Consider the following 14,660-nt stretch of genomic DNA (forward strand, 5'->3'; position numbering starts at 1 on the left):
AATAAAGATTTTAAGCTGTGCCCGTTCCATGGAACCCTTTAAGAACTATATTTGCAAATCTGTATCTTGGCTTTGAGTCTCATAATTTTAAATGTGACATATATTAGATTTCCCAATGTACTTTCACAGTAGTGTTTTTTCAGTTGTCTTTACGGTCCATCAATCACAAGTTTTAATGGAAAAAAAAACCCTACATTTCTGAAATCTATTATGTTTGGGTTCTAATAGTGCATTATAAAGTGAGGCATAAATAAACAGGCCTTCCTTTTTGCTTCCCCTATTACCACGTTTTCAATACGTGCAGCCCGATTAGCAAGTAGGCATAGACTAGCTTTATTTATTCCTTCATCCCAAGCTTACAGATTGAGAAACTTTTGTTGTAAAGAAGAACCTTTAATATCCTTTTGGATATTTTGATAACTGAAGCTTGGTTCAAGGAACCTTGGTGTTCTCCTCCAAATCCTGGGGGAGGAAGGTGCTCACTCTGTTTACTTTTGTTTCATATATGTTTACAAGGTATTCCAACACTTCAGTGGAAACATCCCTATTGTATAATGTCTATCCATTCAGCTTTTATCCTCCGTACTGCACAGTTTTTACTTTCTAAAAAATTCACTTATGCTTTATCATCTTGTCAGATTTCCATTATGCTGGCTGAGCACACTGTCTCATTTACTGTCACTTCTAATTAGTCCTAAATTTCAACAATCCTCATTTTCCTGCACATCATTTTTCGTCCAAAATTTTCTAAATCTTCTGTTGCAGAACAGCTCTGGTCTTTGTATGCTGCAATATGGTAGATGGGCTTGCAAGACATTTTATCAGTGTCTTGCTGTAGTTACTGTCTTTTTGCTTTAATGCATCCTGACCCAAATGTTTTCCAAAATAGCTCCTAACATTGACTGGATGGAGGATTTATATTAGTGGACATAATATTTGTTGTTTCTCCTTTGTATCAGTCAAACCATTCTCTGATTAATTTTGAGTATTTTCATATGTTCACAGGTGTTGGTGTGTTAAACAATTTATTGTATGCGGTAGGTGGTCATGATGGTCCTTTGGTAAGAAAAAGTGTTGAAGTGTTTGATCCCGTCGCCAGTACGTGGAAGCAGGTTGCAGACATGAACATGTGCAGAAGAAATGCAGGTATACACAACAATTACTTTAAAATAGTGGTAATATCATTTGGTGTAAATAACATGTTCCTGGGTTTCTGCTGCTTTCATGATGCCGCAGAAGAGAAACCATACTTTTATGGGGTGAACAAGCCGATTGCTAATTTTCATATTGGTTTCCTGTCTTCTTTTTAGGTGTTTGTGCTGTAAATGGTCTCTTGTATGTAGTTGGAGGAGATGATGGTTCCTGTAATTTATCAACAGTGGAATATTATAATCCAACAACTGATAAATGGACCGTTGTGTCATCTTGTATGAGTACAGGAAGAAGCTATGCAGGTAACATGTATAGATATTTAACAGACTCTGCAGTATAACAGCTAGGATTAGAAATTTGACACAGCATCCAAACAAAGTCCTGTCTAAGGTAAAACCTAAGATACTAGAATGCGTATGAAGAATCTGATGGTATGTTTTGAATGGTGACTTCAAACAGTTATGCACTACAAGGAAAAAATGGTATTAAACTGTACTTAAGAGGGATTTAGCACATAAGTGGTGAGTCAGAAAGATGATTCTGGTATGACCAATCCTCTTTTTAACAAGAGATTTGTGTCTCAATTTGTGAGGACCCAATTCTGAAGTTCTTTGGGATTTGAGATTTAGAGAACAAGAGCTGTTTCAGGAATCTTTTCCTTCAATAATTGCAGTTTCTCAAATGAGTTATTTAAGTGAATGTTAAGGACATATTTCACTGATAACAAAATTAAATGAGTAATGGCAAATTTTTTCAAGTCACAGAAACTTTCAGAACTTTGCACTGATTCAGACAACTTTGTCAAAGAGAAATTAAGGAAAATATGAACAGTGGTGCTGGTGCACAGTTTTTTGATGTTATACTAGTTGCAAGGTATTATCTTAAAACTTAGTCTTGACTTTTTTTAAAATACTACAAGATTTATGCATTTTTTTTTTCCTCACTTTAGGTGTTACAGTTATTGACAAACCATTATGATCAGTAAAGGGATTTTCAACTTGATTATGCACTAGAAGCAGCCTTCAACAAGTGTATTTGAAGTGACTGAGTATCTAAGCACTTCTCTACTTGTAGCTGCACCTTGAGTCACAGTGGAAGATGTGACAGTCTACAATTACAGATGACAGATGATGAAGATTACTCTAGGTAGAAGCAATGCATAGGATTATTCTGCAGCTGAGCAGAAGCTGATTGAATTTTTGAAGTCTAGTGGACCATTTCTTTTTTACTGCAAGGTCTTCAAAAAAAAAAAAAAGGCAAGCCACTTTCATAAGGACCGACTTATGTCAGTCATGACTGAGAAACGGATTGTCAGTGAAGAATGGTGTGTATTCTGGTGAAAGTAAATTTTTGTCTTATTTTTTCCAGAGACTAATAAATATATTTAAAGAAATGAACTGTCAGTCTTCATAGTAGATATTGAATCCCACCTCAGTAATTCAAGCTGGCATGGGGTAAATGTTTCCTTTTATAAAACTTTTGTTACATAACTATAATATGTGCATATGTTTGTGTGAGCATAAGTTGCTTTCTACTGAAATACTTCAAAACCTGACTTTACTATTTATAATTTGGCACAGTTCTTTGAATATGCCAGTACTATGTTGTAAAACAGAGTTGTATTTTTTGATATGTAACAATGCTTAACACTACTAATTCCCACTGAAGAAGAGATCAGAGATGGTATAACACTTCGTGAACAGGTGTAATTTCAAGATCTTTTTAATAAAAATATTGTCTGTACTTATGATTTTTTTTTCTGTTCAATTTTGGTCACATTTAGATGTTACTTCTTTCTTACCTTTTTATCCAAAAGGTGATTTGGCATGAAAATAACTGAAAATTTATAATGAATGTATGGAACTGCGTTGAACTTGCATGGTACTAAGGCCTATTTATGCGTGTAACCTTAGCTTCTATTAGCTAATATCTGAATATACTGTATGTGGCCATGCTTATAAAGCAGCTCATTTTTATTCATTCTTGGATGGCCTCCTTTTAACATGACCAAAGTTATTGTCATATTTGAGAGATTTTCTTCAAATAAAAGTTTGTATATTGTTTCCTAATGCCAACCAGTTGCTTAAAACTTGTGTTTCTCAATACAAGTCTTCAACCAAATAATCTTGACATCAGTGAAGAGCTTTTTTTTTTGGGGGGGGGGGGGGGCGGGGGGAAAGTGGAAGCTGGTGTTCTAAAGGTCTGAATGCAAGCAAACTGAAAAGAATTATTAAAGTTTAGGAACTGGTCATGTAAATATCACTGGTTTGCTGTAGGTTTGTTTCTGAAAGCTTTGCTTTTCAGGTAGTTAAGGTAGCGGCCACCTCTAAGTTCCAGGGAAATTATTTGAGCTGTGAAATTAGTACGATGGCTGAGAATAACATAATTTTTTTGGCAGATGCTGAAATTAAATGGATGATTGCAGTTTACTGTTGGTATTGTACGATGCATTGTGGGTTTGTGTAGAGGGCTTCACTAGAAACATTTTATTTGAATTGTACATTTGTAGTATTTGTAGAATTTTACTTGCGTGATGCCAAACTCGATGAATGGGGTTCTGGTCCGTTGCTACTCTGCCATACCCTTGTATTTCCATCTGATGGCACACGGGCACCACCCGTCCCCTGCAGCCGCGGGCAGCGCCGTCAGGGCCGCGGCTGTGTGCACAAACCGGAGCGCCGCTCCTCCCCGAAACAGAGAAGATGAGCCTCTTGCTGAAAGAGCCGACGCCGCTTTAAACGATGCGTCAGGAGCAGCGCGGGTGGAGCTAACGGACCGCGGGGGCTCCGGTCGGGAACGATCCGCCGTGGGCCGCGCTCTGACTCGCCGCCTCCTCCTGCGATTGTGCTGCTCGGCAGCTCCTGCAGCCGGCCACGCCCGGGGGCGCGGCCCCGCGCAACGCTCCCGGGGCTACGGAAGGGCCGCGCCCGCCTCACTGCGCCCGCCTCTGCCCACCTGCGGAACCGCTCTCCGCCTCATCACGTCTTTGACGTCACCGGGCCTCCCTCCCGCCTCATTGGCCGCGCGCCGAGGTCTCACTATCCTCACTCCACCCCTTCAGCCAATCGGCGCGCGGGAGCCGCAGCTCCGTCCCGTCCCTCCTCACGCCTGACTCTCTGCCGCTGGCGCCGGCCAGCCAATGGGCGCCGCGCCGGGGCTGGCTGCGCGGCCAATGGGAGGGCGCGCTTGGAGAGCCGGCGGCCCCGGCGGTTGTTATTGCTGCGACGGGCGCTGCCGCCCTTGCTGCTGGTTCCGCCGCCGCGCCGGGAGCCGCCGCCGCCGTCACCCAGGTGAGGGGGCGCGCGGGGGCGGGGGAAGGCGGGCGGTCGGGCGGTCGCGGCCTGACCCGGGGGTGCCCGTGTCGTTGCCGGGGCGCGGGTGCCGGTGCCCGGCCGGCTGCGGGGGTCCTCCCGGTGGCACCCCGATGCGGAGCGGCGCGGCGCTGTGCCAGCCCGGAGGACCGGCTGTGCGTGGGTGCCGCCGGCCGGGCGTCTCCCCTGGGCTTACCCCTCCTCGCCGCCATCGTCCCGCGCGGGGGCGGCCTGTGGCCGCTGCCAGCCGGCGGCGTGTGCCGGGGTCTCTCCGCTTCCTCGCAGGGTGCTCGCGGGGGCTGGCCGGGACGGACGAGCCTGGTCCAGGCGCAGCCTGGCCGCTGGTCCCTCGGCTAGGCGGCTGCTTTTTCGGCAGGGTAAGTAGCCTTACAACCCAGGCGCTCGGGTTGCGAGCGTCCTTGGCATCTGCTGTGATGTGTTTACCGTGAATAAAATGCTATCTGCCGTGATGTATTTGCTGGTAATCAGAAATGGTAGCATCTTGGTGCCGTTGCTAAGGAAGAAAAATGGTAACTAATGTTGCTGGATGCCGAGCTCGGTGCATTATTTATGTTGGACCTAGTCGAAGTGCATCAACAGGAGACTAACCAGCATCCTCCGGCCTGTGAATCGTGCACACGTTTTACGTTTTAGAGTGGAAGATGGACCTGTTAGAGGGGGTCGTCAAAGGGCACGTTGCCTATGGAGAGAGTCTGAGAGGCTTGGGGTTGTTTAGCCTGGAAAAGAGAAGGCTCCAGAGACACCTTACTGTGGCCTTTCAGTATGTAAAAGGGGCTTATAAGAAGGACGGAGAAAGACTTTTTGCCAAGGCCTGTAGCAACAAGGCAAGGGAAAGTGGTTTTAAACTAAAAAAGGGTAGGTTTAGGTTAGACATAAGGATGACATTTTCTACAATGAGGGTGGTGAGGCACTGGAACAGGTTGCCCAGAGAAGTTGTGGATGCCCCATCATTGGAGGTGTTCAAGGCCAGGTTGGAGCACCACCTTTGAGCAACCGGTTCGAGTGAAAGATGTCTCTACCCATGCCGGGGGGGGTGGTGTTGGACTAGATGACCTTTAAAGGTCCCTTTCCACCCAAACCAACAAGCAGCCTGCTCTGTGGAAACGGCAGAAGTTCTGGGCCCCTATGGGAACGCTGCCTCTGTGCTTTTGGGAGCTGTGATGAAAACTCCCTTACTCACAGAAAGGTGGATTGCCTTAAGCTAGCTGCAGTCTAAAGGCAGTCTGCTGTGTTGGTGTAGTTTGCGTGGATTCTGGCTCACAGCTATGAGAGGAATGAGGCTTGGATAATCAGGAGATCACAGTTAATTTAACTTCTAAATCTGTTTTGAACCTTTCTGTGCTCTTTTAGTACAGAATACAATTATCCTGCAAAAGACTTGAAATAAAATTGGGTAATAATTAATATTTCTTTATTCTTTTGCTTCCTTGACCTAATCTCAAAACTGGAGAGCTGATTGCCTCTCAAATTGGTTTGCCTCTCAAACCAATCTTAAACTTTGTTTTACACTATTCTGTAGAAGGAGAATCTGTCTTTCCATTCCTTTCTCTGTTTTTACTTTAAAATTAGGTCACAACTAAAATGGGTAATGTTTTTTTTTCTAAAGTTTAACTGCTGTTTATTCAATTTTTCTCAAAATTTGCAGGTTACTTATAGACAACAGTAGAAGAACTGTAATTGTCATGCTTTATGTTTGAACAATGGCAATGAACGACAGCGTTAATATCTTGAACTCTGCTTATCTGGCGGTGGAATATATAGACTCTTTCTTGCCTGACAATCCATTGCAGCAACCATTTAAAAATGCCTGGAATTACATGCTGGATAACTACACAAAGTTCCAGATTGCAACTTGGGGATCACTTATAGTTCATGAAGTTTCATACTTCTTGCTCTGTGTACCTGGATTTGTCTTTCAGTTTATACCATACATGCAAAAGTATAAAATTCAGCAGGTAAGACAAAGTTGTGAACTACACACTTCCTGATTCGTCTTTGAATATGTGGAGTAGAACATATAAGTGCAGTATCCTAGTTTCCAATTTATATGACCCCATTTCCTCTATCAATGTGGACACCCTGGAAGTGACAGAGCAAAATTACAATGTGTGTGAGGAGAGAAAGAGGAGTGGATTTTGGGGAAGGAAAGGAGTTATTTCTGAGGGAGGGTATCCTTTCTACCATAGTGGTACAGAGAGAAAAGAGTATGTCAATCTCTATGTTAGCAAAGTTAAATTTTCACCATGTGAGTTTATATGTCTGCAGAGGAAATTATAGTAGAATCACAGCATCCAGTAGTAGAGAGGTGTCTTAGTATTATGAAAGAATTACATGGTGTACTTATTTAATAGCAAGCGCCTCTTTCAAAATATCTCTATGCACACCCTCTTGAAAGGATTTTGAAGTATTTTAACAATGGAGAAAGCCTAGGATGGATTGCACACTACTAATTGGTACCAAAGGCACATCCAGTGTCTAAAGATGATTGCTTCCCCCAGTTCCTTGTAATATGAATTAGAAATTAATAATACCAGCTTCTGAAATTATTATAGTAATTGGTAAAATGTCTCCCTGCAAAAACTGGATGTTTTTAACACAACTTACTTCTTTGCAAGTTTGTATCTTCAGCTTCTCTTTGTATTATTTTAGCTATAGAAATACATTCTATTACTTTAGCCGTGGAAATACAAACTTAGATTTGTATTAGACTGTAGAATATGAAATGTTCCTGCTAATTACAAACACTGAAATAACAAGAGTAGTTTGGGGAGACTGGCAAAGACAACCTTTGTTAAGAGAGACTTAATTTAAATTTTACAGAAAGCTAGCTTAGAAAATCAAGAGGTTTTGATGAAACTGAATCCAATCCCATGGAATTTGTATTGCCTGAGTTAATTTGTATTCTGCTATCTGTCTTCCAAAGTGAAATGAAACTGCCTCCAGAGTATCTTTGCAGCACTTCAGTTATTTGCAGTAGAAGTATGTAACACCACTGATTCTTTTTGCTTCTTCTTAGGATAAACCAGAAACATGGGAAAAACAGTGGAAGTGTTTCAAAACACTTCTCTTCAATCACTTTTTCATTCAGCTTCCTCTGATTTGTGGCACCTATTACTTCACAGAGTATTTTAACATCCCGTATGAGTGGGAAGAGATGCCTAGATGGTAGGTAGATTTTTCTTGTATGTTGATGCTGAGTTACATACAGCTGGAGGCAGAATATTTAACAAATAGTGTTGTCAACTTTAATACACAGTAATTTTTTGGCCATGTAAACCGTGTTTGTTAATTTTGCTTCTGTTGATGCTTAACTGCTATAAGAGCTAGTTAGAGCTTTCTAGTTTTTTTTTTTTTAAATGCCTTTTTTTTTTCTGATAACTGTTCTTTACAACAGAAGCTCACGTTTCTTGGAAATTTATTTTCTGTCTGGTTTAGATAGCTGATGCAACTCTATGTTTTTATATGTACATTTTACGCAGTCTACGGGTGTTCTTTATGTTGAAATGGCAGGTTGTTATACTTCATGCTAATTCACTTCATATCAACAGATGAGCTGATGGGTACAAGGACTAATGTGCTTGGCAATTAATATTTTTAGTACGTTAAAAAGGTAGTGTTAATGCACTCTTATTCAATCAGTAACATACATAAACATTTCCCACCCTTACGAGAATGTAACTATTATATCTTTCAAGATTGTGCATCTGCTAGTATATTCTATAACTAATAGCTCTTCTCCCTTTTAAAGGTATGTTGTGCTTGCCCAGTGTTTTGGATGTGCAGTGATTGAGGATGCCTGGCACTATTTCCTGCATAGATTGCTGCATCACAAGAGAATATACAAGTATATCCATAAGGTTCACCATGAGTTTGTTGTACGTATTCCTTGATTATTATTTCTTTAGTGGTTTTTAGTATAGGCGGTTTCATACAACTTGTTTAAAGGTCTTATTTGAAAGACTTAAGAATTTTGCATCCCTCTGACAGTGGGATAGGTGTCTTGTCTTGAGCTCTTTGTCAAGAATAGTCATCCATTTTGTTTCTGGAAACACCTCCTGTAATTTTATTTCATTTAATGGGAATGAAAGGTGGCACTCAACTCTTTGATTGTTTGATTGTGTCTGTTGAGCTAGGTGAAAGCAAGCTTTTAAAAGCGTGTTACGTGCTTGATTGCTAGGGAAGGGGGAAGTGGTGGGTTTCTGATTTTGATTGTTGGTCAGTTTTCCGCCACCTAGAGTGTTATCCAGAGTATGCTAATCCCCAGAACACCATCCAGACAGGCAGCTCCTGCGTGGCCTGGGTGTGTGCATGGTATATGCAGGATATGTGATTCAGGAAAGGCTTATAGCTTTGGATATAGGCCTCTGGAAGCAGTATAGCCAGTTGTGTGATACTGCATGGAGAGCACAGTGCAGTACAGCGATATGTTGGGTGGTTCTACATTTAGCTGTGTTGGAGCTGACATTGGGCACAAGGTAATGAGCCATGCTTGACTGGAGGTGGCACTGTTCTGAGCCAGGTAGGGTCCAGCAGTGCCTCCACATTAGAGTTGCTGTAGCTGCGTTTAGATGGTGCTCTCTGGATCACAGAAGTCAGCGCTACCGTGTTTGTCTACTGCTGCGTTTCAGTGTGTAACCCATACTGTGCCTAAGGTAAACTGCAAGCTACTGGGTATGGGGTGGTTTATACAGGCTGCGATAATAGAGAAACTTGGTATTGATTGATGCGTGCATACGTACGTACATCTGCAGCAGCAGCAGCTGCTGTTTTCCTCTTGTTCTTGGCAGCCCCTCAGGTCTCTAGCAGGAGCAGTTTCTGGCCATTATTCTTGAGTGGTTAGCAGTTCACACAGAAGTGATCTGTAGGCTAATGGCTGTTTTACTAAAAAATTTCCCTGATAGTAATTTTTGAATTAAGCTGAAGTGAACTTCCCCCCACCCCCCCCCACCCCCGATAATCAAACTTACAACCTTGAGCATTAGGTTAAATTTTTTTTAATTATTGTCTTTCTATGGTGGTCTACTTCTGAAAACCCTCTATGGAATTTCTTTTTTTGTAAACCAAACGTAGGCATGATTAGGGGTTGTTTATATATATTTAAAAAAATATATATACATATATAAAGAAAATGTTTTATTTCAATCTCATAATAATATTTGAACAGTAAGAATTTATCTTAAAAAGTTGTCAAAGATGAGGGGGGCTTTTTAGTTATTTTTTAAATAAATTTCTAAGTGAATCCTGACTCTGAGAATATTTTGGCTTCCTTCTTTCTTCTGCTTCCAAGACTGGATGTATAGCAAAGCTGATAGGAGCTTCCCAAACACTTTTAATATTCCTGAAATAATGCTTTGGCCTTGGGTAATGGTAAGCCTAAATAAAAGTTTTCAACTTTTCAACTAGTAGTGAAGTGTTTGGAGTCACTAACGGAATGATAATCCTTACCACCTTGCAGTACTGTTTCTTGTTTTCCCAACGAGGAGCTGAACACCTGTGTTAAGGCCCTTGCTCGGTCAGACCGTTTCCTTTACCCATAACATCATTCTGCTTGTCCTATTGTAGTCTTGTGGGGTAATGGGAAGGGGAGAGTACCACAAAATGGTGATTGTGATTTGGGGGTATAGAAAATCGAAAATGGTGACTGTTTTCCTGTCTGTTATCTCTTTCTAGTCTCCATTTGGAATGCAAGCAGAATATGCACATCCTCTGGAAACACTTATCCTTGGAACTGGCTTTTTTATTGGAATTGTTGTTTTCTGTAACCATGTGATTCTTCTGTGGGCATGGGTGATATGTCGCTTGATGGAAACCATTGACGTACACAGGTGACATCCTTATTGCTTTTTAGTAATTGCTTTTTCTCTTCTCCCTAAGTCTGTCTTAAACATGCCTGTCTGTTTCACTGAGCTTTACTGGTTATTTTGCACTGAAATGCTTTTATGCATCTTACAAAGAATGACACAATCTGAACAGTTACACTGCCTTCTGTTTTGAGGTAGTGTTAATAGCAAATGTTGCTGATTAAGAGCGTAGACTGTAGCTAGAACATCTTGAGGAGGGTTTCAGAAGCTGGGTGCCTCATTAGGATGTCTGGCTCTTGATATTTGGGGTACAAGTGACCTTATGCATATTAGAACACTAGAAATCAATTACAAGATGTGATATTCCAGCCAAGGGTTCTTTCCGTTTAATACTTTGTCAGCCAGTTTTCCTGAGCCAGAGAAACTTTAGGCTATACAACCACTGACTGTATTTTAAATACATAAATAAATAGTTTTTATTTATTTATGGTAGATACAAAGGGCAAGACTTCTTGTATCTGTAGTATAACTGACTTCTTTCAAATTTGGCTCTGCCAAGTTTTGGTAGCGCAAATCCCAGTAGGCTTAGTTGGGTTCATCTGCAAATGAATGAGCTTTTCTTTCCTGTGTTCGAGAGGAAGGGGTAAGTAATTTTTGAAATGCTAGTATTACACTTGACCTTGTCTCTGTAAATATATTATGAAGTGTATAGTGACTTACTGTAAGCTGAGTGTCAAGTGTTTTAGTGGAACATGAGCTACTAACCAACTTATTGTACATATCGTTGCTGGTTTAATTATATATTGGGTGTAGACTGAGAAGTATATGTTGTGACATATCATAAAGTAATTGATGCAAAATATGAATCTCTGATGATTATCATTTTAATTTGTGGTCCATATGAGGTGCTTATAACAAATTACCTCGCGCTGTCCCCACTAGGTGGTGGTAAGATGCTTTCCAGTACTACTAAGCAAAAGAGCTGAAATCCCTCTAAAGCAAACTGTTCTGGTTTTAATATTACTTTAATTGTATATTTTGAATTTTAAACATTTGAAGAGCTTGCAGTAAGCTGAAAATAAGGGTAAAAATACTACAATTGTAGTTGATTTGAGATGCTGTTTGATGAGCAGCTGAGCTGATGTTCATAGCTTGTTGCTAAAAGATAGTGTTATTTCTTGTTCGTCCTTCCTAACGTCACTCTTGAGTCAGTTAAAGCTGGTAAGCCAGCAGGAAGTCAGCCACTGTGATTTTTTAGGTTACTTGCTTAAATTTTTTTGTGTTGCCTAATAAACTGAGCTGAAAAGTTCAACAAGTGGCAAAGCCATTGTAGGATAGTTTACAGAAGCATTTGGCTGCGATAGGATGGATCTTGTTTTCCTATTAAGCTAGCATTACAGTCATTACCTCAGGGCCTTATAATAACAAAAAATCTTGTTATTTTATAAAAACAACAAGTTAGTGTCTATATTTTGTGGTTTATATCTGGGAAAATTCCTTACTCTAGTTGCTTTTTTTTCCCCCCCTCCCTTGTAGTGGCTATGATGTTCCGCTGAACCCTCTTCATTTGGTGCCTTTCTATGCTGGGGCCCGTTTTCATGATTTCCATCACATGAACTTTATTGGCAATTACGCTTCAACCTTCACGTGGTGGGACAGAATCTTTGGTACAGACTCTCAATTCATTGCCTATAAAGAAAAAGAGAAGAAGCAACAGCTCATAACGAAGAAGAAGGCTAACTAAATTTCCAGTGTAAAAATTCTGATGCTAATACTGGTAGTCAACTTTTGCTTTTCTGTAAAGCAAAATAGTGATTGGGTGTTAAGCGTAAATCTTGTTCCTTGGCTACTAAGTGGTAGGGAAAAATAGCTAATTACACTGCAGTATCTTCCTAATGGGAATGCTTTCTATTTTATATGTAAGTACTGCATATATTTTAACTACAGATTTAAAGATGATGCAAAAAAAATGAGATGACTTGTGTCTATCCTTTTTTTTTTTTTTTTTTTTTTTTTTTTAAATTCAATTTTATCTTTAATGTTGCCCACTTTGGATCCAGGTAGAATTATATATGTACACTGAAATTGGACTTAGCTTTTTTAAATATATATTCTTAAATTTGTAATATCAAATAGCAGAGCATATTAACTGGTATCAGCACTGTATTATTTAAATATTGGGTAAAAGTTACTTAAAACCAAAACATCTGTTAGTAGGAAACATGGACAGGCCATTTGCACACTGGATGATGTGAACTGTTAATAACAGAATAGCTGGCTAAACATAAGTTACAGAGACATTCCTGATCTAGATTATTATGTTATTTTAGATTACAGGTAAAAAGAATAGAAGTTTTTATTTGAAGAAACTGTTTTTTGCTGCTCTTTTGAAGTTGGTCTGTCAGCGTACTTAGCATTTACATTATATTCTTCTCTGTATGTTGTAATTTGCTGAACTGACTTGTTGCTATATTTGCACTTGTGACTGATGAAATAAATGTGGTTTGGTTTGATGCGTGTATTATACCTTTCATATGTTTTTTAATACAAAGTTGTGATAAAAACATGTAGGATGTAGCGTCTTACTCTGTTCATCGCTTTAATGAAGAAGCATTATTTCTGGTAGTATGGTCTACCACGGTTCCATCTGTAAACTACTTAGAGGCAGCAGTAAGAAATGGAAATGGAGAACATCTTGTAAATTCTGCTGGTTTGTGTTTTGAAGGACGTGGATACGTAGCTACTCAGTGTAGCGACAACTTTTGGGCCAAGTGCATTCTCAAGTTAAGCTACAGCTTTCACAAACTTGAATCTACTCTAAATATTTGTCTGTTGCACAGGAAATAACAGTGGAAGTATTTAAGAAGGGCTTAAATGCTTATAAAGATCTTGCACTTTGTATTTTAATGTCAGCTGCTCTTCAGACTTCAAATACCACTTCATCTACCCTCTAAGTCCTTTAGAGATGCTTACAGTGTTTTCCTTGCTCAAGACCACCTGAACTTTCATGCTGCTCCACATGCAGTCTGGTGTAATACTTAAAACAGGCACTCCTGTGAAAGTGCAGATGAGATCAGGCTTGTAACAAAAAACCAAGGTGTTAATGATCTTCAGAGTGATTAAAATATTTGAGATGTGGGAGTGGTTCAGATTCCTCTTCTGCATGTGTTTTGTAGAAGCTTTTACTTCTCCATCTGTATCCCCGTTGAAATCCGTTATGCTTTCTCTTCCCCTTCCCTCTAAAAGGAGGTCAAAATGCTTGACTGTGGCAGGTGAATGGAAGCCAAAATCCCTATATTGCTCAATTTTTAGCAGGGACTGGTACTTAAGACTTCCCGAATCCGTATGTACTGTCAGCCTGAACTCTCCAGGGTGGAAGCGACCTCTTTAATCAGATTTCAAAGATGGCCATTATCTTTGCTTTGTCAACTCCCACTCTCATTGTGCAGCTGCGGCGGTACTTCGCTTTATTTTACTGAACCCCTAGCCTAAAATACAAGGAGCTTTCAGTGCCTCAGATTTTCCCTGTGTATATCAATTCTATTGACTGGTTCTCAGCCTGCTGGCTTGTGCCTATACATGCACTGTCGCAAAATTGTGTACAACTGTGAGCCAATTGCTTAAACACTCTAGTAAAGGTATTTGTAAAAGCTTGGTGTGTCCTCGGCTAGTGGAGGGCTCAATCAGAGCACCAGAAGTTTGATAGGATGACTTACAAAGTTAGGATGTATATTCTGTTCTTCAAGAGGTTTTGAAAATAATGAATGTAATTTTAACACATTACTTATGCCATCGTTTTAGGTACAGTGTGCATGGGGTGAGTTTTCCGTTCTTTTTTTCGTTACTTGAATCCATATTTTTCTGACACACACTGCTCCTTCAGGTTTTTGGGTTATTTTACATGCATCCTTAGAGTAGAATGTGATCGCATCATTGCTTTTGATCCTCTTTCTTTAACAAATCCCTAGAGAATTATGCAAGCTGTGCTTTAGAAATGTATTTTTTGCTGAAAAAATGTGTCCACTGGACCTCTTTCAACACAGGAACTTGCATTTGAAAACCATAGGCTTGTTTAGCTGCAGGACTCTGATAGACCTGCATTTTGCCACCAGCCCAGCACCTTTTCAAATGCAGAACCTTGTATTCATTACTGAACATGATGCTGGCTAGTAAATGACCTCATTACTATGTATCTTTTATGCATATTAAGAACTATGTTAGGCAATTACATTTCTGAGGTTTTAGGCCTTTATTAAATAAGACTTCACTGGTTTTTTTAGGAAAAAAAGCATCATACAGGTGACAGTTTTTGGCTCTTGACAAGGCACAACAAAACCTTACACAATCTGTTCTCCTTTATCCTCTTTAGCAAGGA

General features: G+C 40.2%; 2 protein-coding genes across 3 annotated transcripts in view; both read left to right on the forward strand.

The window, feature by feature from the left end:
• The window catches only part of KLHL2 (kelch like family member 2), a 60,076-nt gene extending 56,936 nt beyond the window's left edge, over nucleotides 1-3,140 (forward strand). Inside the window, exons 13-15 of one of the 2 annotated variants that reach the window (XM_082316133.1) lie at nucleotides 1,006-1,146; nucleotides 1,311-1,454; nucleotides 2,102-3,140. In XM_082316133.1, the coding sequence (XP_082172259.1) occupies nucleotides 1,006-1,146; nucleotides 1,311-1,454; nucleotides 2,102-2,130 (314 nt within the window). In that variant the 3' untranslated portion in view covers nucleotides 2,131-3,140. Of the gene's footprint in view, nucleotides 1-1,005; nucleotides 1,147-1,310; nucleotides 1,455-2,101 lie in introns of those variants that run through there. The other variant, XR_014228642.1, reaches the window with a different exon arrangement.
• A 1,221-nt stretch (nucleotides 3,141-4,361) lies between these two features.
• MSMO1 (methylsterol monooxygenase 1) lies at nucleotides 4,362-12,798 on the forward strand. The gene is made up of 6 exons (XM_082316399.1): nucleotides 4,362-4,442; nucleotides 6,130-6,439; nucleotides 7,501-7,649; nucleotides 8,233-8,359; nucleotides 10,155-10,309; nucleotides 11,822-12,798. Exons 2-6 carry the CDS (start codon nucleotides 6,185-6,187, stop codon nucleotides 12,027-12,029), a joined length of 894 nt encoding a protein of 297 aa, XP_082172525.1. The 5' UTR covers nucleotides 4,362-4,442; nucleotides 6,130-6,184; the 3' UTR covers nucleotides 12,030-12,798.
• Nucleotides 12,799-14,660: the final 1,862 nt, after the last annotated feature.

The sequence above is a fragment of the Platalea leucorodia genome, assembly GCF_965183815.1.
Source record: "Platalea leucorodia genome assembly, chromosome: 6".
NCBI lineage: Eukaryota > Metazoa > Chordata > Aves > Pelecaniformes > Threskiornithidae > Platalea > Platalea leucorodia.